Genomic DNA, 24,622 nt, shown 5'->3' with positions numbered 1-24,622 from the left:
GAGCAGCCTCTTGGCTGCTCTAGCTACCAATCATCTCCCTGATGGCCCTTCTGCTCCCTGTGCCAAGCAGAGCTCAGATGTGGGGAAGAACTGAGCTCTGCATATTTATTTTAAAAAGCCCCCCAAAGATCCCAAAGATAAATTTAGGCTTGTTCCCAGTGGCAGGGCTGGAAGAAGAGAGATCTTATATCAGATTCCACAGTGATGGGTGACTATAGAGAAATTTAGATTAGTGCGGGCCCAGAGTCTGAGCAGCAGCACACCCAGGTGATTTCTGCTTGGAGGAAGAGTCCAAAAACCCCAAAGAATGAGGCACTCAAAGGTGAGAGAGAACAAAGAAGAAGAAACAGCAGCAGCAATCAAGTCATGCTAATTCAAAAGAAAAACAGGTAAAGCTCTGAAATGTTGGGGTGAACATGTTGCTACCGCCCCAGGCAAAGAACTTAAATTCCGAGACCTTGCAGAGAGTCATAGTGGTATTATTTACATAGGGACTTTTTCTCCTGCTTGAAAAAGTTGATTGCATTAGGCTCAAGTGAGCTTTCCCTCAATACAAGGATAGTATGTCTTACTGTTCCCACCATATATTTTTTCCTCAGTCATCTATATGTTTATGACCAAAGCAAGAAAACCCTCATCCTCCATTAGTTCCTTGTACAGTTTATCAGTACCAGGACCTGCTCTGACTGGAGTAGAATTTCCCTTCAATACTGTGATAGAGAAAATATATTGTTTAGTGACCTTCTGAAACAAAGATTCGATCATTCAGGAAGAGAGATTGATTTTGCTCATTTTTATATGCAATAATCCAGAACATGACTCCTCATCCAGCCTGTGAGAGTCTGTAACAGCCCAATAGCAGAGGATGTGGAGGCAGCATTATTTTCAGGCTTGAAAAGAAGAAAAATCAAGAGCAAACATACACACACACACGTAACATATACCCTAGCATGAAACAAACCCTGTTTCTCCTCTTTCTTCTTCTTTCACTCCTAAACGATACATTTATTGTTCACCACTGTGCTAAGTGCTTAGTCCTATGCAATTTTCTAGCAAGGTCAAAAGCAAGCCCACCATGGCATCAATCTCTGCTCAAGCACACTGCCTAGTCCTGCCCCAATGCAGACATACAGCTACATTCAGAAAAAGTAATCAGGTAGCCAAATGTTGTGTAGACTAAGAGGCTTCTTCACCACCTAGAAGAGTCCCATGCAAATGAAAAAACATTCTGCTACACGAAATATAGATTAACAGAGCTCTAGAACTGGACAACTCCACGGGCACCATAAAGTTTGAAGTTCTGTGCTCTCATTTTGTTTAAGGTTATTTTCTAAGCCAGCACATAGATTTTCATATTCTGCATGTTTCTTCAAACTTTTAAAACTTTCTCTACAAAAAAGGATTTTTTTGTTTTTACTATGCAATTAGTAAACAGACCGTGAAAAGGAAAAACTAAAAATCCCAAATCAAATAAGTATACTCCAATTCACTTCCATCATGGGAAAAAACCTGCCATGTAAAAAGGCAATCAGTTAACTAAACTAAAGCAGCTCCAAGAATAATGTGGGGGCACTGAACTGTCTTATCTGTCAAATGGCTGCGTATCTTAAGTCCACACAAAGGGAAAATATACAAACAACACAAAGGGAAAACATACAAACAACATTAATAGTCAAATTCTGCTCTTAGATGGAAATGTTGGGCTCCCACTGACTTTAAAAGAAACACGAACGAGCAACAGAGGGAAAAGTTTGACACTAACTGAGAGATAATACACACAAGGTTACATCCTTTCAAAAGGCAGACTGTGGATCTATACTCCACTTATGCAGGCGAATGACAGCCCTAGCAATGAATTTGTTTCATGCTCAGGTTATCAAGTTGCTTTTACACTTACAACACTTCTAAATTGGAACTGTATGGAAAAGAGGCAGTTAAGCAGTATGTAGAAGAGACAGTAAAATGTACCCTGCCTGCTTTACTCTTAAAACCTTCAGCTTGTCTTATGCTAAAAACATTCATGTTGGTGATGGGTAACTCACAAAAGATTCAGAGTCTCGGCTAGATTCACTTAAGTTGAAAGTTTGGATGCTTATGTGAAAGCTGCTTGAGACTCCTGTTCTCCTGAGCTATTACTACAATAATCTTGACTATAGTACAACTAATCCATTCTGGACAATGGCATAGCTGAACTGGTCCCGAACACTGCTTAGCTGCAATTGTAGGAAAGGACAAACCACATTCAGTACCATTTCAGGAACCTACAGCACCCAAGACTTAAGAACCATGGCCCTTTTTCAACAGGGACTGAGGCATTTAGGAGCCTAAATCTTATTGGTGAGCCTTAAACACTTTTGAAAATTTTACTATGTTACCTTTTCTTTAAACTTACATTTTTATATATCACTATAGTTTTGAAATAAATGGTTAATCATGTAAGTGTACACTTGCAGAAGTACAGCAGTTCCTTCTGTAGTTGGAACAAGTGATCAGAATGAAGCAGATGCTAGATTCTAAACAATAGGAAACACCATGCCACTGAATCATATCATCAAAATCCACGGTTGGAAAAATAGCCTCCAGACTTCCATTTGGTATCCAGACACTTGGTAATAATCCACAACAGCAAGAAGTGTTTACATCTATGAATCACTTCACTATACAGAAAAATCAAAACCTTACTGAGGTGAAGGGAGAAAGACCTTTGATAAAAAGGAACCCTTAGCAGTGCTTGAGAAATTCCATCTCCACATGCATATGCACAAGGATGAATAAATTGAACCAAAGGACTAATAGACAGCCCAACAATAATGCAATTTGCTACCTACCATCCATACAGATGCTACCTTCAGAAAGTTAGAGGACTGTGAGTATAACTAAGGAGATTCCTTGAGTTTCAGATTCACATCTCACTCTGAACATTTTCCTAATGCCTCAGAAGTGTCATGCAACTGCAGCCATTCTAGCTGGGAGAAGATTGGGATGGAAATATCAGTGGACAAAAATGGTGGCACAAGAATGAAAAGCAAAGACTATTCATACCAACCCATTATCCTGAATTTGTATTCAGATATTCTGTGGGGGGACAGACAAGTCTTCTTGTCATACGTCACTTTTGGATCAAGGGGATGAGGGACAACCTATGTTTCCTCCCCCGCCAATAAAAGCCACAGTTATGCCTAGCACTTGGAATACTTTATTTATGTATAAGGAAGGACGGATAGCTATTTGGTTACGGCACAGAAAAGAAAGTTACCTTTTCCGTAACTGGTGTTCTTTGAGATGTGTTGCTCATGTGTATTCCACAATAGGTGTGCGTTCTCGCCACGTGCACCGGTGCCGAAAGACTTCCCCCTAGCAGTACTCGTAGGGGAGCGCCCTAATGACCCCTGGAGTGGCGCCTCCTTGGCGCAGTATAAGGGGCGCTGCGCTCTCCCCCCACCTTCTTGCCAGACAACTCCGACAGAGGGGAAGGAGGGCAGGATGTGGAATAGACATGAGCAACACATCTCAAAGAACACCAATTACAGAAAAGGTACCTGTCTTGCTCATGTGTATTCCACAATAGGTGATTCCAAGTTATATCTGTTGGAGGTGGGAAGGAGTTCACAAACTCTCGGGACGGAGAACAGCCCTGCCGAACCCGGCATCCTCCCTGGTCTGAGAGACAATCGCATAATGCGAGGTGAACGTGTGAACTGAAGACCACGTGGCAGCCCTACAAATGTCCTGAATGGGGACATGGGCCAAAAAGGCAGCTGACAAGGCCTGCACCCTAGTCGAGTGTGCCCTCACAATTGGTGGAGAAGGGATTCCCACCAGGTCATAACAAGTACGGATGCACGAGGTGATCCACTTGGAGAGCCACTGAGTGGAGATCGGCCAAGGCGATGAACAGTTGCAAGGACTTTCTGAACGGCTTAGTCCGCTCCAGGTAAAAAGCGAGAACCCGTCTCACATCCAGCGTGTGGCACTCCTCACTGGACGCATGGGGCTTGGGGCAGAGGACCGGCAGAAAAATGTCCTGACCCATGTGAGAGGCGGAGGCCACCTTCGGGAGGAACGAAGGGTGTGGGCGGAGCTGGACCTTATCTTTATGAAACACCATGTACAGGGGCTTGGAGGTCAGGGCCCTGAGTTCCAAGACCTGCCTAGCCGACGTGATCGCAACCAGGAAGGCCACCTTCCATGAGAGGTGTGACCAGGAGCACGTGGCTAGCAGCTCAAACGGGGGCCCCGTGAGACGGGCCAATACCAGGTTTAGGTCCCACTGCGGGACTGGAGGCCTAACATATGGGAAGAGACGATCCAATCCCTTAAGGAATCGGCCAGTCATACCATGGGAGAATACCGTGTGGCCCTGCACCGGCGGATGGAAGACCGATATGGCCACCAGGTGCCTGACGAGGGCGCCAGGTCCTGGGCTCTAAAGTGAAAGAGGTAGTCCAGAATAAGATGGATCGGAGAGGCCACCGGAGAAACGCCCCGCTCGTCCGCCCATCTGGAAAACCGAGACCACTTTGACAAGTAGGCTCTGCACATGAAGGGCCGCCTGCTTTCTAGGAGGATGCGCTGAACCCCTTCCAAGCATGTCCTTTCCTCCCGGCCTAACCATTGAGCAGCCATGCCGTTAGGTGGAGTGCCGTGAGGTTGGGGTGGAGAAGGCAGCACTGGTCCTGGAAGAGCAGGTCCAGGCGGGACGGCAACAGCCATGGCGGGGTGACTGCCAGGCCCGTGAGGGTCCCATACCAATGCTGCCTGGGCCATGCTGGGGCAATCAGAAGGACCTGGTCCTTGTCCGTCTTTATCTTTTCCAGGACCTTGCCGATCAGCAGGAACGGGGGAAAGGCCTAGAGAAACTGGCTTGACCAGGATAGGAGGAAGGCATCAGAGATAGTGCCCCGTCCCAGCCCCCTCCACCCCCCCAAGCAGAACCGGGGACAGCGACGGTTCTGCCAAGTCGCGAACAGGTCCACCTGGGGAGTTCCCCACACTTGGAAAAGTCTGTGCACCACCTCTGGGTGGAGAGACCACTCATGCTGAGAGGAGAAGTCCCTGCTCAAGCGATCCGCCCACGCATTCCGGGCGCCCGGCAGATGTTGTGGGCTATACAAAAGTCCCACAGCTTGAGGGCTTTGCGGCAGAGGGCAGAGGATTGGGCCCCGCCTTGCCTGTTGATGCATCGAGAACATGTTGTCCGTGAGGACCCTGACCACCCGGCCCTCCAGGTGTGAGCGGAAGGCCATGCACGCCAGCTGTACCGCCCTGAGCTCCTTGACGTTTATGTGGAGGGTCAGATCCTGAGCCGACCACAGACCTTGGATCTGAACGTTCTCCACATGGGCCCCCCATCCCTGGTCCAGCGCGTCGGACACCAGTTCCAGCGATGGGGCCCTGCCCCTGAACAGGACCCCTTGGAGCATGTTTCTCGGGGAGGACCACCATTGTAGGGAGGTGATCACTGGTCCGGGCACCATGAGGACTTTGTCCATCCTGTCCCTGGCCTGGGAGAACTCTGAGGCCAACCAGAGCTGGAGGGGCCTCATCCTGAGTCTGGCGTGACGGACCACATACGTGCACACTGACATGTGACCCAAGAGCTGGAGACACGCTCTGGCTGTTGTCACCGGAAACCTTGTGACCGTGTCGATGAGCTCCTTCAGGGTCTCGAATCTGTCCAGTGGGAGGGAGGCTCTGGCCAACAAGGCATCCCGGACTGCCCCAATAAACTCTATGCGTTGTACCGGGACTAACGTGGACTTGGTGATGTTTACCAACAGGCCCAAAGTGGTGCACGTGGACAGGAGGAGCGCCACGTGGTCCCACACCTGCGACTGGGAGCTGCCCTTGACTAGCCAGTCATCCAGAGAGGGGAAAATCTGGACCCCCCGGCGCCTGAGATAGGCCACCGCCACCGACATACATTTCGTTAATACCCTGGGGGCAGTGGACAGGCCAAACAGGAGGACCGTAAATTGGTAGTGTTCCTGCCCCACCGTGAAATGGAGGAAGCGTCTGTGCCCCTCGAATATATGAATGTGGAAGTAGGCGTCCTGCAGATCGAGGGTGGCGTACCAGTCCCCGGGATCCAGGGAGGGGATGATGTAGGCCAGGGAGACCATGCGGAACTTGAGCTTTACCATGTACTGGTTCAGGCCTCGCAGGTGCAAGATGGGCCTGAGCCCCCCTTTGGCCTTCGGGATAAGAAAATAGCGGGAGTAGTACCCCTTGCCTTTGAACTCCCCCGGTACCGCTTCCACTGCTTCTAGGCCCAGGAGCTGCCCCACCTCCTGCTTGAGCAGAGCCTCATGCGAAGGGTCCCCCAGGAGGGACGGGGTGGGGGATAGTTGGGCGGAGAGGAAGTAAACTGGAGGGTGTAGCCCCAGGAGATGGTGTTGAGGACCCATCAGTCTGAGGTCAGCCACGACCACTCCGGGAGGAAAGCACACAACTGATTGGAGAAGGGAAGCTTTATTGAGGGTGGATCCCTGATGAGAACTGGCAGGGCGCCCCTGGACGTCCCGTCAAAACCGCCTTTTTTCCGCTTGCTTGCCCTTGGAGGGCCCAGGCTGGGGGGCAGGTCGAGACTGCCTCTGTGAGCGCTTCTTATAGTCACACGACTTCTTATAAGTGGTCTCTTATTTTGAATGGGTGGCCTGAGCGGGAGTCTGCTGCGGCTTGAACTTAGGTTTAGCTGGAGACGGAACATAGAGACCCAGAGTCTGGAGAGTCGTGCAGGAGTCTTTCAGGCCATGCAGCTTTGTATCCGTTTGTTCCGCAAATGGAGCTTTGTCGTCAAACGGGAGGTCCTGCAGGGAGGTCTGTGCCTTGCTGGACAGCCCAGAGAGCAGGAGCCACGACGCCCTTCTCATGGACACCGCGGAGGCCCTGGACCGGACGGCCGTGTCCGCTGCATCCGAAACTGCCTGCAAGGTTGCCCTGGCAGCCGCTGTGCCCTCCTCCACCAGCGCTTTGAACTCCTTCCTGTCCGTTCCTGGAGTCCTCGAACTTGGGCAGGGAGCCCCACAGATTGAACTCATACAGGCCCAGGAGAGCCTGGTGGTTCACCACCCGTGACTGGAAGCTCAAGGATGAATACATTTTTCTTCCAAATGAGTCCAGCCTCTTTGAATCTTTATTTTTCGGGGTAGGGGCTGGATGGCCCTGCCGTTCCTTGTGGATGACCGACTCGACCACCAGGGAGTTAGGAGCAGGGTGGGTGTATAAGTATTCATGCCTCTTGGTGGGTACAAAATACTTGCGTTCCGCTCTCTTAGAGATGGGGCCCAATGAGGCCGGGGTTTGCCACAGGGCATTTTAAATTTTCGCCACCCCTTTGTGGAGAGGCAAGGCCACCCTGCCCGGTGCCGAGGAGGACAGTACATTAAACAGGGAGTCCGAGGGCTCCTCCGTCTCCTCTGCTTGGAGATGGAGGCTTAATGCCACCCTTTTTAAGAGTTCTTGGTAGGCCCTAAAGTCCTCCTGCGGGACAGAGGGAGGAGGGGTCGTAATCGCCTCATCCGGGGAGGGTGAGGAGGCCGGCGTGGTACTTTGTGTCCACCAGCACCGGAGGGTCCACCTGGTCGGTCTCCGGGCACAGTGCCGAGGATGTACGTCCCACCGACTCCTTCCTCGGGGGTCTGGAGAGGGAGGCCAATGGTCCTTCTGAGGCTCCAGCCACCGAGCGAGCCCCCACCGGGGGCTGCGTCGGGGGCCACGGTGCCCACTGGTACCATTGGGCTGGCCACGGGGCTCGGTGCCACTGCACCTGCTGTGACACCAGCAGAGTCGGCTGTTCGGCCTGGCCCATCGATGAGCGACTACGAAGGGAGACGGGGCTGACATACGATCTGCCGCTGTCCCTGGACCGGGAGGAGTGGCGGCACAGGGAGCGATGCCAACCATGGGACTGTGATCCCAACGTGGAGGACGGGTACCGTCGGTAACAGCTGCTCCACGATCGGCTCCGGCGGGCAGACTCGCGACAGAGAGACACCAGCGATCGACGCATGGGACTGCGAAGGTGGTACCGTGGCAGGGTCCTGGAGCGGGACAACGAACGGGAACGACGTTGACATTCGTGCCGTGACCGGCTGCAAAAGCCCCTCTGAGACAAGGGCCTTTGGCATCGTCTACCTCGGTCCCGTCGGTGTTCACTCCTCGAGGCGGAGCGGTGCCAAGAGTCTTGGTCAGACGGAACCCAACCAGACAGCCTGATGGGCGTCGAGGGCGAGCCACGTAGACTTTGCCATGAACGGTGGCTGAGCGGCGAACGGCGTCAGGAACGTTCCCTCGACCGAGAATGGTACCGAGCCGGGGGTGACTGCGGAGATCCCAGCGGCAGCTTGCCTCTGGAGCGCGGGGCCGACATCGGCGGTGCTCTTGGTACCGGCATGGACATAATAACCCGGGCCGCCTGCAGGGCCTCCGGTGTGGAGGGCATCTGGACATCTGGGAAGGCCTGCTCCGAATGGGCCGGGCTACTCCCCTCGACTTGAGTCGGAGGCCTAGAGGCTGGTGGGGATTGAGGACTGCCCAACGTGGGTCTAGCCTCTGTCCCGGGTTTACTCTGGTGCTGCGGCGAAGAAGGCCTCTTCCTAGCCTTCTTGGCATACCCTGTGGACTGGGAGCGGTGCTGACTAGTTGATGGCACCAAAGGGGTCGCTGCGCACCAACACCGCAGTGCCCGGTGCCGACTTGGAGCGGCATGCTGGATCCGGGGTCAGCGCCAACTCCATCAGAATAGCCTGGAGCCTAATGTCCCCTTCTCTCTTGGTCCGAGGCATAAATGACTTGCAAATCTTGCAGCGATCACTGAGATGGGTTTCCCCCAAACAGCGTAAACAGACCACGTGCGGATCACTCACTGGCATAGATGGCCTACAAGTGTCGCGCAACTTAAAACCCGGGCACGCTAGCTAAACTAAACTAACCAAACAACTAACTAACTACAGGTACCATACACTGAACAAGCAGTTTTGGGGGCGAGCTACAGCAAAGCTGGAGCAGAGTAGTTCCGAAGCACCTTCACTGGCGGCAAGAAGGAACTGAGGGTGAGGGGAGCGCGCAGCGCCCCTTATACTGCCCCATGGTGGCGCCACTCCAGGGGTTGCTAGGGCACTCCCCTATGGGTACTGCTAAGGGAAAAACTTCCGGCACCGGTGCACGTGGCGAGCACGCACAGCTATGGTGGAATGCACATGAGCAATCACTCGAAGAAGATCTGGGACTCTAGAGCTCTTGGTTCATTTCCCAGTTCTGTCACAGACTTCCTGTGACACTTTGGGCTTGATCCAAAACCTACTGGCATCAACAGAAAAACTCCTATTGGCTTCAATGGGTTTTAGATCAGACCCTTGTGTGCCTCAATTCCCTATTTATAAAATGGGAACAATATTTGCCTCCTCACGGAGGTGTTGTGAGGATAAATACATTATGCTTTATGCAATGCGTGGATATTATGGTGATGGAGACCATAGAGGTAGACAGACAGACAGACAAACAAATGGATGCAGCATGGTCACAACTTGTGATGAGCATTATCTCTAATATTCTATTTTCTAAGTGTTACAATGTAACTCAGTTATCAGAATCTATTTGAACAGTTCCCATTTTGATTATATCCTGCTCATCACTACACCTAAATCCAAAAACAATTGCAAACATCCCAGCAGAGGGACATACAAAGTAGCAGAATCTCCATCTCCAATAGCAAGTGTGGAGTGAATTCAGCTACATATTTTTATACCAAGCTAGGTAAGGCTCTAATTGGCACTCCTATAAGTTGTAAGTTTCTTTACCTGCAGCCAAGAGGCATTCAAAGGGGTGCAAAATTCTTGCCTAACTTTGAAAATAAATAAAAATAAACAAGTGTACTTCTAGTCTGATCCTTAAAACTCGGTTCACTTGAATATAAGTGCATACATCAACATCAATAGCACTTGGCCTTTGGAAAATAAATTATTGATCCATATAACTGAATGGCCACTAGAAATGGAGATCATTAAAAGCAAATGCTACTATAATTCCATTTATAAACCCACTGTGTTTAAACAGATCTTGGTCTACAGTGATTTAAAGCACTTTTTAAATTCTGTTTTCTAGTAATGAATGGGAAATGCAAAGAGTAATTAATGCTTTGTGACAGGAGTTCTCTTTGATGTACATTTTCAAAAGTTTACATGGTACATATTAGCACAAAATGCCCAGTATACGGTCAAATGGATCTGTGTGTGCATATTTCATGCAATGTTTTAACTAGGGCTGTCAATTAATTGCAGTTAACTCACGCAATTCACTCAAAAAATTAATCACAATTAATTGCAGTTTTAATCACACTGTTAAACAATAGACTACCACTTGAAATGTATTAAATATTTTTGGATGTTTTTCTACATTTTCAAAAGTATTGATTTTAATTACAACACAATACAAAGTGTACACTGTTCACTTTATATTATTATTTATTACCAAATATTTGCACTGTAAAAATGATAAACAAAAGAAATAGTATTTTTCAATTCACTTCATACAAGTACTGTAGTGCAATCTCTTTATCATGAAAGTGCAACTTACAAATGTAGATTATTTTTGTTACATAACTGAACTCAAAAACAAAACAATGAAAAACTTTAGAACCTACAAGTCCACTCAGTCCTACTTCTTGTTCAGCCAATCGCTAAGACAGACAAGTTTATTTACATTTATGGGAGATAATGCTGCCCACTTCTTATTTACAATGTCACCAGAAAGTGAGAACAGGTGTTCACATGGGACTTTTGTAGCCAGCATTGCAAGGTATCTACATGCCAGAAATGCTAAACATTCATATGCCCCTTCATGCTTCAGCCACCATTCCAGAGGACATGCTTCCATGCTGATGAGGCTCGTTAAAAAAAATAATGCATTAATTAAATTTGTGACTAAATTCCTTGGGGGAGAATTGTATGTCTCTGGCTCTATTTTACCCGCATTCTGCCATATATTTCATGTTATAGCAGTCTCGGCTGATGACTCAGCACATGTTGTCCGTTTTAAGAACAATTTCACTGAAGATTTGACAAAACGCAAAGAAGGTACCAATGTGAGATTTCTAAAGATAGCTACAGCACTCGACCCAAGGTTTAAGAATCTGAAGTGCCTTTCAAAATCTGAGAGGGACGAGGTGTGGAGCATCCTTTCAGAAGTCTTAAAAGAGCAACACTCTGATGCAGAACCTGAACCACCAAAAAGGAAAATCAACCTACTGCTGGTGGCATCTGACTCAGAGGATGAAAATGAACACGCATCAGGCCGCACTGCTTTAGATCGTTATTGAGCAGAACCCATCATCAGCATGGACACATGTCCTCTAGAATGGTGGTTGAAGCACGAAGGGACATATGAATCTTTAGCGCATCTGGTATGCAAATATCTTGCAACGCCGGCTACAACAGTGCCATGTGAATGCCAGTTCTCACTTTCAGGTGACATTGTGAACAAGAAGCTTGCAGCATTATCTCCTGCAAATTGTAACCAAATTTGTTTGTCTGAGGGATTGGCTGAACAAGAAGTAGGACTGAGTGTACTTGTAGTCTCTAAAGTTTTACATTGTTTTGTTTTAGAATACAGGTTTTTTTGGTACATAGTATTTTTCAGTTCACCCAATACAAGTACTGTACTGCAGTCCCTTTATCATGAAAATGAACTATTTCTTTTGTTTTTTACCGTGCAAATATTTGTAATCAGAAACAAATATAAAGTGAGCACTGTACACTTTGTATTCTGTGTTGTAATTGAAATCAATATATTTGAAAATGTAGAAAACATCCAAAAATATTTAAATCAATGGTATTCTATTATTAACAACGCGTTTAATCGTGCAATTAATTGCTATTAATTTTAATTGCACGATTAATTGTGATTAATTTTTTAATCGCTTGACAACCCTAGTTTTAAACACATGCCCTATCTCTCTTTAGTACAGACCTGAACAACTGGCAGATACAATTATCTCAGCCCAGTGATGCAACAGGATGGACCCTAATACAAGCCATGCAATCCACTTTGTCAATGTAGAGACCTAATTTCTATAACATATGCGGTTCAAGTGTAGTAACCAGATAAACAACAGTTTACTTAATGAGTATTTAATACTGTTTGGTGGTCTCTGCATGGAGAATGCTAATATGGGATAGCACTGAATAGCAATTCAGGGGAATGTGCAATTACTGGCTTGGATGGTGCATCTTATTCTACCAATAACTGGACCAAGACAAAGTCTGATTGGATTTAGACTAAGGAATTAACTTCATTCTAGAGATCTGTGCTGAGGCACTGATGATTTGGCCAACCTGTGCATACAGAACAGCCATGTCACTTCTATTGTAAATTACTGAGAACAGTACTGATGCAATTGACGCTGACATATAGGAATGCTTATGATCTCATTTACAAGAGTTTCACAGCAGTGTAACTCTACTGTTTTATGAGAGTTACTCCTGATTACACCAATTTCAGTGTAATTAGGGGCAAAGGGTCATATCATTAGCCAGTGTAATCTGGCATAGCTCCACCAAAATCAGTAAAGCTATGCTGATTTGCGCCAGCTGAAGATCTGGCCCAAAGGCTGCTTACACGCAGCTGCTCAGGACCGTGTTTGGGCAGTTTACACATACCGTAAAGGCTTGCGATTAATACATACAAACTTCTGCATAAAATCACTACAGGTTTTGGCTTTGTAAACCGCCATTTTCTTTTTTTGACCATGTCCTCCCATTCATCCTCACCTCCACACCTCTTTTAAACTTGTACATATGCCAGGGGAGATCAGACAAGTGCCTCTATAGTGCATTAGTTAAACCCAATAAAAAACAGAATTCCTTAGGATGGGTAACAGTTGCAGAAGCATGTTTCATTATTTTCCCATGTAACATGCAATGACATCAGTTTCCTGTTGGCCACTCAGGCATGGCATGGCATGGAGCAACTGCACAACTAGTGCACAAAACCTAGTGATATTTTTGTGAGTAAAATAAAACTTTGGTATAATCTAAGGCAGTCGCCTCTGGAAATGTTAATTACCAAATACCATAGTAATGGACACTATATAAGAACCTAGATAGATTGGACGGGTTTACTGACCTGGATGCTAAAGCATCCCTGCTCTCTGAGTGGAATTTGAAGGGGAAAAAAAAAAGGCAAGACAATTCATTATATCATTGATTATTATGTACAAGCATCAATCAGTTCCCTCAGGGAACTCTTGCGAATTAAACGAGAGAAAAACATGCTGTAATTAGATGGCTGAATTATTAGTAGCAGAGCATACTCAGTTAAAAGAAATCATATGAAAAGAAAGCAGAGTTAAATCTGATTATAGACATTTTATATACTTTTCTAAAGACATATAACTAGTTTTGATTCCAATGAAGTTGCTGAGATTTCTGCAATCAAACAAAGAATCAGAAAGGAACTAAGTACCAGTTTCAGAGCTTTTTAAAATTAAGAGTGATTTTGCTCTCTCATCCCAGGTTATTATACATTTGCCTCTTCATCTAAAGGAGAATGAGTGGTGGCAAAAAGAAGGTACAAAAGCGCAAATAATGGAAACAGAGCTCTCTATTACCACTGCCACTGTCTGATGGAATACTTTGCAGCTCAATTCTTGGTACAAGAACTATGTATACACACACACACCACCTAACATATGGTTACAATCATCTGCAGGCAGCTACAGTCTTAATTTGGGCTAGAAAATAATCCATTTTGTTCACCTACCCCACCCCTCCTGCAATCCCACTACAGACTGTCTGCCAAATTTGAGACAACTATTTGACCTTTTTGACAATCTTCAGCTCATTATTCACATGAGAACTTGCAGCAATGACAGACAAACTGCTGCTTGGCACTTGCTGGGGAAAAGAGGGGCAGGGGAGAGAATCCACTCTGAATTTCTCTGAGTATACTGAGCTAGGAAAATGAAACAGATTCAAAATTGCAAATCCAAGGTAATGAACCTCTGGTGGAATGAGTTCCTGACTCTGGGCATCACAAGCATGGTAAAAGAAAAGGCTGTTTAAGTTAGAGTAAATAAGCTACTCATGACTTCCTAATGTCTTGAAAAGTGCACACTTCAAAGAAATAATCACTTCAAAGCAAGAACCAGCTAATTCCTACTTCAGAGTTGAATTCAAAAGGAAAATCAAATGTGTTTATGGATTGTGTTTAGATGGCAAAACAAGTCAAATGGGGATGCTTTCAACATTGAATAATGCAGTATTTATAAGTGTAGAAGAAGAGGTGAGCTTGCATATTAATTTTATTTTTAGATATCTTCTAAACTTCAAAAAAAACCTTCCTTACTCTGATCTCTACAAAATGTGCTTTCCTGGACCAGTCGCTAACCACTTGACTGGCTGGGAAAAGAAAGAGGCAGCTCTCTTCAGTGGCAGTTCTAACACCATAATTTAAATGTCCTGTCCCCTGGTACACTCCAAGTGATGTGGTTTATGGTGTCTTCCCCAAGACGGAGCTAGTCTCTTCTATGATGTGTGATTAACTGAAACTGACCCAAGGAGTGGCAGTCTCAACAGCGCCTGGGGACATTTATCCCTTTGATATGGCTACAAGCATAACCGCTATACACCATGAACTGCCTGACACTTCTACTTTTGGAAATGAACATTTAAATGAAGTAGAAATTACATCCTTCAACTGTCTGTTTTATCATGTGCACATCGCTGGCTTAGTTATAGGAAAGACTGTCTCAATTCCTGGTTTCCCTTCAAAGAGGTCACATTTTCAAGCATGGGTACCTTAATATGATGTCCACATTTAGCATTTGGATGCAGATACTGGCATTTGGATATTTTTAAAAGGTCATTCATATGCCTACTGTGAGTGCTGATCTGAGCTTTCAAATATGGGAATCTGACCTCATTTAGGCTCGCACACAAAGTTGGACTCCCAATTTTAAATTAACCCCAGCTTTCCCCTTGGCAAAGTAATGAAGAAGGTAGAGATAATCACCTCAACTGCCTCTGATCTCCACTAGTGTACTGCCTAAATGCTTCCTCATAAGGCTTCAGACCTGCACATGGCACACAGACAACACTAATGGCAGAAACAACAACTGTTCTCTCTATCCAAAACTTCTGCTCCTCGATTATTGAAGTCATGCATTGCTACCGAGTCTTTCCAGGCTCCTCTCTATATAACTGCATCAGTAGCCACAAACATATCCTTCCATGTTCGATTATCAAGGAGTCTGCACCTCTTCCTCTCAGACTTGGCCCTAGTCATGGTTACTTGTGCCTTCGTCCCATCCAGGTTGGGCTACTGTTACGCGGTCTCTTTGGGTCTGTCCGAGAAAGCCACATTTAAGTTTCAGCTCATCTAATACCAGACAACTCACCTCATTTCTAGGAGAGACAGGAGACACATGCTCCCCACTCTTTTCCTGTGCATTTCTGGATCCACTTGAGGGCCAATTCCTTATCTTCAGTTCCATCAATGGACTAGGACTTGGCTACCTCAGGATCCACCTCTTCTTCACGTCTACACCAAGAAAACTACTATCAGCAGGGACATTACAGCAGACAGAGTCCAAGGTGCAACTCTCAGCAGTCAGAAGAAGAATGCATTGCATGGAGGGCCCTGACCTCTGGGGCTCCCTACCACCAGAGATAAAGAGAAGCTTCTGTCTCCTCTTTTAGAGCACAACCCATAGCACACCTCTTTGGAGAGACGTCCACAAGAAAGGCTACAGAAGAGCTAAGAAGATTGTCCCTTCCCTTAGATAACGTCCTCCAAAACAAAATACATCCTAAATAAAGGAGGAGCAGAGAAAAGCGTCCCTCCTCAGGTAACAGTTTTACTTCTTTGAGTATTGTGTTTGGAGCCTGGCTACTGAGGTGACCGTCCTGTTCTACAGTCATTTAAAAGGGCAGGTACCTCCCACGGTTCTATAACAAAACAAGGAGGGAGAGAGGAACAGCACATGTTTGTTTTCCTTTGTGGAAATTCAGACAAGGAAAGAGTAAAGCAGTGTCTGAGGAAAACACATTAAATACAGAACAGATTTAGGTATGTTCAATTTTGACTTGAGACGTCAAAATGGTTCAACTCAAATTAGAATGGAGTTTATTATCTCTTCCAGCATCAATCTGGACACCACTAGCTGCTTCAGAATATTGACTACAGATTTAGATGAGTTTCTGATAGTGCAGAAGTTTCCTATAGCCCAGCATTCCCTGAATGGAAGAGGGGGAAAAATAATAAGGCTTATACTTTACACTGGTCTTCACTGCTGGAGTTGCTGGCGGAGGCTAAGCAAATCAATGAGGAGCCTGATAAGCTGTGGCATCCATGGCAAATATCTTTATGATAATAAGGAAATAATGGAGGGTTTAAGGATAAGGGTATCATTATGCCAGGCAAAAAGGCATAAAAGGTGTAATTAACTGAAGTGAATTGCAAATTGAAATTGTACATAAATCTTCAGATGTTTACCTATGTCTTCCCTGCAGGAATAAGAGCGTTTTAATACAGGAAAGAAAAAACTACTGTTTGGAACAAATGGATTATCAAGAGAAAAGAGCTACATTTAAAATGTCTTCATTGGAAAGCAACAATGTTAACTTTTCTCTCCACAATATCTATATCTATTTATTCTCCTTTGTAATTTCACAGAGAATCTTCACAAGCCTTTCCACACACAATTTAGAAATTAGTGGACTGCATTTCAGATCATGACATTTTGCTGTATAAACAAGGATGTTATAACAAACAAGTAAATATACAGCACTACACTGCACTCACTATGATGAGTATCAAGCTACTTCCCTGTCTCATTGCCATGTGAGCCAGAAGGTTTTTTAAAAACATCATGTCTGTATTACTTTAAATATAATTTGTATGCTGCTTTTTTAAAAAGTTACATACATTAAACTTTACTCTATGAATATACATTCTTCCACAGAAAAAATAAAGTTAGCAGAGAGACCACAATAGATCTGCAAGCTAAAGGCCAGGTTGTGGCATTTGCACAATGGCCTGTGATAGGGCGTGGGCCGGAGACAGCTCACCCAAGGAAGAGGACAGTGCTTAGAGAGGCACAATTCCTTGCTGATTTCCCTACAACGCATGACGCTTCTGTTGGCCAGTCACCTCTGTGGGCTAGTGGCAGGGAGTCAGGTTAATGGCTCCATACCCTTCCTGACCCAGTGGGGAAGAGGGACATGGAGGAAGGCTATGGTTGCCTCTGGCCCTGGTACAAAGAATTTAAACGTAAGGGGGAGGGTCCTTGTGTGTTCTGTGCAAGGAACGATCCAGTCCAAAACGAGAATGACAATGAAGCTTATCCCTTTAGCTGTATGAAAACATTTGTCAAATGTTAAGTGAACCTAATCTAACCTTTCCCCCCTATCAAATTTTGGCTTTATCCCAGTAACGTATCATTGCACTGTCCCTACATGGTTCAATAGCTCTGATTTGGGCATACAGTATCCACCTTATGATTGGCCACTCCCAGCGACAAAAAATTTCAAGCTGCATCTTTTGCTATCTGAAGTGCCACCACTCCTGGAGCCCTTATCCCATTACTGCATCACCCTCAGCACTGCGATAGTGCTCTAGCTGGGGTGGAATAGAACTGCTTCCTATATCAGACTCTGGTCACATATGTAGGCCAAGTGGGTTGCTTGAATACAAATTTCACTGCATTGTATTTGAATGAGCCTGGGTTTTGTGAGATGATGACACAGTGGACCCAAACAGTAAAATCAACAATATCGCAGGGACAATAAGCAGCATCAGCAACTGAAGGTGCCATGTCACCAGGAACAAAACACAAATCTGTCTGTCTAGGAATTTATACTGCACTCATCACCAGAATATTAGAGAGATCCATGAGTTGCCACAACAAGACCGGGAACAAACTAGAACACAGCTCTGTAAATATAGCTGTTTCTTGATTCTCCACAAAGGCTTTTATTCCCTTAAAAAAAGGGAGAATCTAAATGTCAGCCTGTCTACGCACTGGGAAATTTATAGGTAGTTATTTATTTTTACTCTTAAAAGTAAATAAATAAATAGATCCCAAGGAAGCCTGAAACGTGTTTCCTTAATTTCTTTAACTCTGTGCATGCAAAGGAAGTAGTTCATGTATGCTGGGCTATCAGCATTGATTTTTTATTTATTTATTTTTATTTTATTTTTTAGACAAAATGGTTCATTTTTTTTTGAAGAAAAATGTAAAAATTAGGGCTGTCGATTAATCACAGTTCATTCATGCGATTAACTCAAAAAAATTAATCGTGATTAATCACAGTTTAAATCGCACTGTTAAACAATAGAATACCAATTGAAATGTATTAAATATTTTGGATGTTTTTCTACATTTTCATATATATTATATTCTATGCTGTAATTGAAATCAAAATATATATGATTTTTTATTCTAAATATTTGCACTGTAAAATTATAAACAAAAAAATCATATTTTCCAATTCACGTCATACAAGTACTGTACTGCAATCTCTTTGTCGTGAAAGTGCAATTTACAAATGTAGAATTTTTTTTGTTACATAACTGTGCTCAAAAACAAAACAATGTAAAACTTCAGAGCCTACAAGTCCACTCAGTCCTACTTCTTGTTTAGCCAAACAAGTTTGTTTACATTTACAGGAGATAATGCTGCCCTCTTCTTATTTACAATGTCAACAGAAAATGAGAACTTTTGAGTGGGCATTGCAAGGTATTTACGTGCCAGATATGCTAAACATTCGTATGCCCCTTCATGCTTCGGCCACCATTCCAGAGGACATGCTTCCATGCTGATGACACTCGTTAAAAGAAATGTGTCAATTAAATTTGTCATTAAACTCCTTGGGAGAGAATTGTATGTCCCCTGCTCTGTTTTATCCACATTCTGCCATATATTTCATGTTATAGCAGTCTCGGATGATGACTCAGCATATGTTGTTCATTTTAAGAACACTTTCACTGCAGTTTTGAAAAAACTCAAAGAAGGTACTAATGTGAGATTTCTAAAGATATCTACAGCGCTTGACCCAAGGTTTAAGAATCTGAAGTGCCTTCCAAAAATCTGAGAGGGACGAGGTGTGGAGCATGCTTTCAGAAGTCTTAAAAGAGCAACACTCCGATGCAGAAACTACAGAACCCGAACCACCAAAAAAGAAAGCTGTTTTGGATTGTTATTGAGCAGAACCCATCATCAGCATGGACGCGTGTCCCCTGGAATGGCGGTTGAAGAATGAAGGGACACATGAATCTTTAGCACATCTGGCACATAAATATTTTGCGACGCCGGCTACAACAGTGCCATGAGAACGCCTGTTCTCACTTTCAGGTGACATTGTAAACAGGAAGCGGGCAGCATTATCTCCTGCAAATTGTAACCAAACTTGTTTGTCTGAGCGATTGGCTGAACAAGTTGTAGGACTGAGTGGACTTGCAGGCTCTAAAATTTTACATTGTTTTGGTTTTGATTGCAGGTTTTTTTGTACAGAATTCTATATGTGTACGTTCAACTTTCATGATAAAGAGATTGCACAACAGTGCTTGTATTAGGTGAATTGAAAAACACTATTTCTTTTGTTTTTTACAGTGCAAATACTTGTAATCAAAAATAAATATAAAGTGATCACTGTACACTTTGTATTCTGTGTTGTAATTGGAAGCAATATATTTGAAAATGTAGAAAACATCCAAAAATATTTAAATAAATGGTATTCTATTATTAACAGTGCGATTAATCGCGATTAATTTTTTTTAATCGCTTGACAGCCCTAATAAAAATTATGAGGACCTCACAAAACATATTAAACAAAGACAAGCTCAAAATTTAAGATTATCAGCACTGACTATTCCTTTGGCAGCGACATGTAACGGAACAAAAACAGGTTTGTGCCCCTTTTGTGTTTCTTTATGGTGGATAATCAAATTCCCTAAAGGTGATGGTTGTTTGGATTTTAAATATGTGTTTACTTAAATTCAGCCTATTTGTTTACAAGAGATGGACCTTGGCAGAAAATAACATTATGCTGGCTAGTCCAAGAAATTGGAAAGAAAATTTAGGCTAAATTACTGCATGTCAAATTATTTTATTGCACTTTATTACAAAATGAAAAATAAGTATAAAAAAAGCCTGTTGGGATCAACATTGGTGCTAAAAAGTAAAATTTAAACTCTATTAGCCACAGAAGTGGGCAATATAAAGTCAAGAAAAATAAAACTCCATGTAGACTAATGGTCTGATTTTCAGAGGCCCTGAGCACCCAGCTGCTTCCACTGATGTAAGCTCCTAAACCTGACCAATTTCTATGGCATGGGCTCTCCACCTGTGGGATCATGATAACCACCCTGTCCTACCCATATTGAAGAATGAGAGAAGGGTCTCAGCTAGATTCTGGCCAGATGGGATCCCCAGAGGGGGACTCAATATGGAAAAGGTTGAGAAGCACTGTTCCATTGTGTCCTCTCAGACAATCTTCTCACAACTTCATCTGTTGCAGTATATTTAAAAAAAACAAAACAAAACAGCATCTTTGCTCTCCTGACCTGTCCCAACATATTTTAATGAATAAAAAAGGAAGACCTTAAAAATCAGTATCATGTCTGATTTTCATAGACATCAGAGATTCCACTGCACTTTTCTCATCAGCCCTTGACCAAACTTTCCCTCCATTTTTTTCTGGTGGAAAGTCAGCCTCCAACACATAGATGGATTCATTTCAGTCCTATGCATGTATATAGTTTGAAGAACTTAGGGGATGGGAGGTGCTAGATAAGTGTAAAATATTGCGGTTACATGCAGGAAAACATTCTTCATCGTTTTTGTTTCAGAAGATACTTACATAGATTTTATTTTGCTGATATCGCTGGAATAAGTTGTGCATGATGGAGCCCTCATGGAGGTCTACGAGTGCTGCCATGTCTTCCACACTCTCCACACTTGTTTGATGCATAGCTGTTACTTTTTGGTGCGTGATTGTACTCTGTTTGTAAGTGAATACCTGAAGGAGGAAAAACAGGCGGTGCATTAAAGTATCATGGCTATACAAGAAAGTATTGTTCAAGCTGATAAACTGGACAGAGGGTCAAAACAAAGCACCTGCACCACGTCAGTCCAATTTATACCTATTTTGAGGACTTATGGGAGACATAAGCCTTGTAAACCTGCACAGGAAAAGACTATTCCTGAGGTTACTAATAACTACATAATGAGTAGTCAGAGGACTGTAGTTCAGTTTGGGGTGAATAGAGTCCCACCACTGCATACTGCACTATTTAGGACTTCATTTACCAGGACAAATTTCTCCCTAAAGTAATCCACTGATTTCAATGAAATTACACTGGGAAAGAAACATGTTTTGCAGTAACAAGTGTCAGAAATAAAAAAGTATTGATTCAATCATGGCTAGCAAAGTAAACATTTATGGGCTTGGTCCAACGCTCATTTAAATCTTTCCATTGTACTCTACGATCAGGATCAATGACATGTTAGGTCATTAATCCAACATTAATGTGCAGGTTAAGTACCATGTGGTACAGCCTTTCAAGAGCAGGTGTCAGACTGTGATGAAAATGCATTGGACAAAACACAGTTAGAGTATTTACTCATTAAATGAGTTCATGCATATTCCATACAGTTGTTCTAAAGATCTGCTTGGAAGATATTTACATACAGAATCCAAGTAAATCACCTTGTATGGGTTCTTGTGACAAAATCATTACCGAGAATATCTAATATCTTTGGAATTCAGTTTCCTGTTTCTTTTTTAATTCACATTCCTGGCAGCTAACCTCTATATGCACTGAATATATCATAAAAATAATTTCTGTAGGAGTTGCTTTTTTATTTGAATAGCCAACCCTACTTGGCAATCTTATTCACTGGTAACGTAATCACCCTTAAAAACTGAGAAATCCAAACACTGGGGTAATGCAGAGATTTTAATAATGTGGTACATGAAAAAATCTTCCAAAGCCTTCTGAAATAATATTTATAAAGCTTTCTTCCGACTTAAGGATTGTGATAACTGGCAGTCTAACTAGTTGTGAACATTTCAGAGTTGCTTATGTGGGCTACGAATTGCATGTTACTGGAGATTGGAACAATACGGTGCAAGATGCCAAGTCTTCTCAGGAAAAGAAAAAACTTCTAAAACCTAAATATTTTCAGAGAAAAACACTGAACATATTTCTTCTAATGAGGAACTGAACAGGTGCAGTAATGTTCAGAATTATAGGAAGCGACTCTGTAAAAATAGAGGCCTGCCACTACTAGACATAGCAAAACAAACAGTGAAAACCATGTCATTGCTACAACAGAAACAGAGGGAGGAGGGAGACCAAGATCAGTTACAGACTGAACGGAAGGCAGAAACAGGTTGTAACGCTGAAGAAATTCAGTATTCAGGATCATTATCAGAATAATAGGCCTTCTGGGAAGCCAGTTAAAAACCACGTGGATGGAATGCAGGTTTGTGGCAGAAAGTATGAGAACCATCACTAGCTATTATTCATATTGGAACAAATAGTGTGGAAGAGAAGGAAGAATTCAGAAAACTTTACAATTCTAACAAGAGTGGCGGACTTTCAAAACCTCTCAGTACTGCAGGCACATTCACAAAGACCCAGGCTGATCCAGAAGATGCATGGTTAACTGAGGGCAAATGAAGATTCAACTTCTGGAGGCCCTGGACAGTGTTCTGCAGGGACAACTGTTGGATATAGAAGACAAGAAAAGCACTTGATCAGGGAAGACTGAAGTTGTTTGGTACGGCTAAATAGGAGAGTAAGGGAATTAAACCAGGCAATGGTGGGTGGGAGAGAATTAGTTATCTGAACCATGAAATGGGCAGGAGGAAAGCTGGGTCAGAGAAAAGTAAATGAAGTCACAACAAATCTTTGGCCTGCAAACATTTTTAGAGTCCCTAAGACGAAATCATACAAAAGAACAGAGTCTGGAAACAGAGCCAGGCACAATTTCCTTGCCATTGCTGGGGCCTTGGGCACTGGTGCACCTCAGTCCCTCCTATTCTCTGCCTTTGGCACATAACAGTCTAGTCTCCTGTGGGCTGTAAAACTTTGGTCTAATTTTGATTGTTGGGTTTAGTGTGCAGGCACTGGGCGGTGTTGGTGGCCTGTGATATACAGGAGGTCTGACTAGATGATTTGGTGGTTCCCTCTGGCCTTAAACTCTATCACAATATCAAACAGATTAAATGTATTAATAAATTAATTAATAAATACAAGACGTATGGTGGAAAAGCAAAAGGAACAGGATAGAAGGAAGAACATCATGGGCAGGGAACAGACAAAAAGAAGAGGGGCGGAGGGGGTAGGAAATGACTGAAGAGTGATAGCATTATATGAGAGAAATGAGCAACTTGAGCAGAGGCTATCAAAGAGGAAAGAGATGAAATTAAAACAAAATGGGTTCTGTTGAGAAGGGTTAAGAAGCCAAAAAAAAAGAAAAAAGAAAAAATGTGTGTGTGAAGTCAGCTTCCTGTAGGTATGGGTCATGTAAAAGGAGCAAGCACTAGCCAAGGAAATAGACAAAATCACTTTTAAAAGGAGGAATTTATTTTTAGGGGATTTCAATTTCCTTCATATTCCTGTCTCGGAATCCAGGCAGGTCACGCAGGTGAGCAGGGAGTTCCTGAATAGTTAAGCACAAAGTAATAAATAAAGAAATGAAACAAGGGTGAAAAAAACAAAACAACCTTAAACCTTGCAAGGACTAATTAGAAGGTCACAGTGTGAGATACTGTAGCACAGGAAACCCCTCGGGGTGGGGTGACCACAACACCATGACAGGTTACAGAACCGATGCAAGCACAAGAAGAGGAAGATGAACAAGCAGATTTCTGTACTTTAAAAGATCAAACTTTGGCAGAATACAGAATCTGGCACCCTCTCTGAACTGGCAGCGGTATCAGAGGGTCACACAAAACACACAGGAAGGTTGGAACAAAATTTAAGACAGCACTAAATGAGGACTCAGCAAAAATGCTTTCCTCTCAAGATACAAATATACCAGGAAGATAATTTGTACATGCTGAATGCATAGGGAGGCTATGAATTAAATCCTAAGGAAGAGAGGGTATGCAAAATAAAAGTAAGAGGTCTGAAAATTACCATGGAGGGGGGAGAGGCAGCAAAACTGGAATACAATCAGAAGATTCAATCTTGCAAGAAAATCAGTTAGAGGTTAAAATAGAAGGGAACACAGAGTGTGGAATAACTGGAAAGGAAACAAATGCTCTGAAAATACACAAGAAGAAAACAGGTCCCTCTAAAGGAGTAAAGGGCACCCCACCTGGTGAGGACAGTGACACCTCAGAAATGCTTAATGACTAGCCTGCAGAGGTAAACACACCCATAGATAAAGCAAAGATAGAGGTGACTATTGACCAGACAATAGTGAGGAGAAGGATATTTCTGAACTATGGTCAGGAGAGAACAAAGTGTGAAAGAAAAACAAGCATGAACACTCCAGGGTTCTAAAGGCATTTAGAAGGGAACTGCCAAATCCCCAGATACCATTACATTGCTAAAAACAGAGCACACACACCTGAGGACTGGAGGAAAATTGGTTTAGTGCCAAACTTGG

The 24,622-nt window shown here is 43.7% G+C and overlaps 1 protein-coding gene across 1 annotated transcript in view; it reads right to left on the bottom strand.

The window, feature by feature from the left end:
* Positions 1–24,622, bottom strand: part of MYO10 (myosin X) — a 184,829-nt gene that overhangs the window by 112,946 nt on the left and 47,261 nt on the right. The window contains exon 2 of the mRNA XM_065397764.1: positions 20,859–21,017. Within this exon, the coding sequence (XP_065253836.1) occupies positions 20,859–20,969 (111 nt within the window). The 5' untranslated portion in view covers positions 20,970–21,017. The remainder of the gene's footprint in view (positions 1–20,858; positions 21,018–24,622) is intronic.

Source organism: Emys orbicularis, chromosome 2, assembly GCF_028017835.1.
Source record: "Emys orbicularis isolate rEmyOrb1 chromosome 2, rEmyOrb1.hap1, whole genome shotgun sequence".
Classification (NCBI taxonomy): Eukaryota; Metazoa; Chordata; order Testudines; family Emydidae; genus Emys; species Emys orbicularis.
Note: the sequence above shows the minus strand (reverse complement) of the source record. Positions and strands in the feature narration are given on the sequence as shown.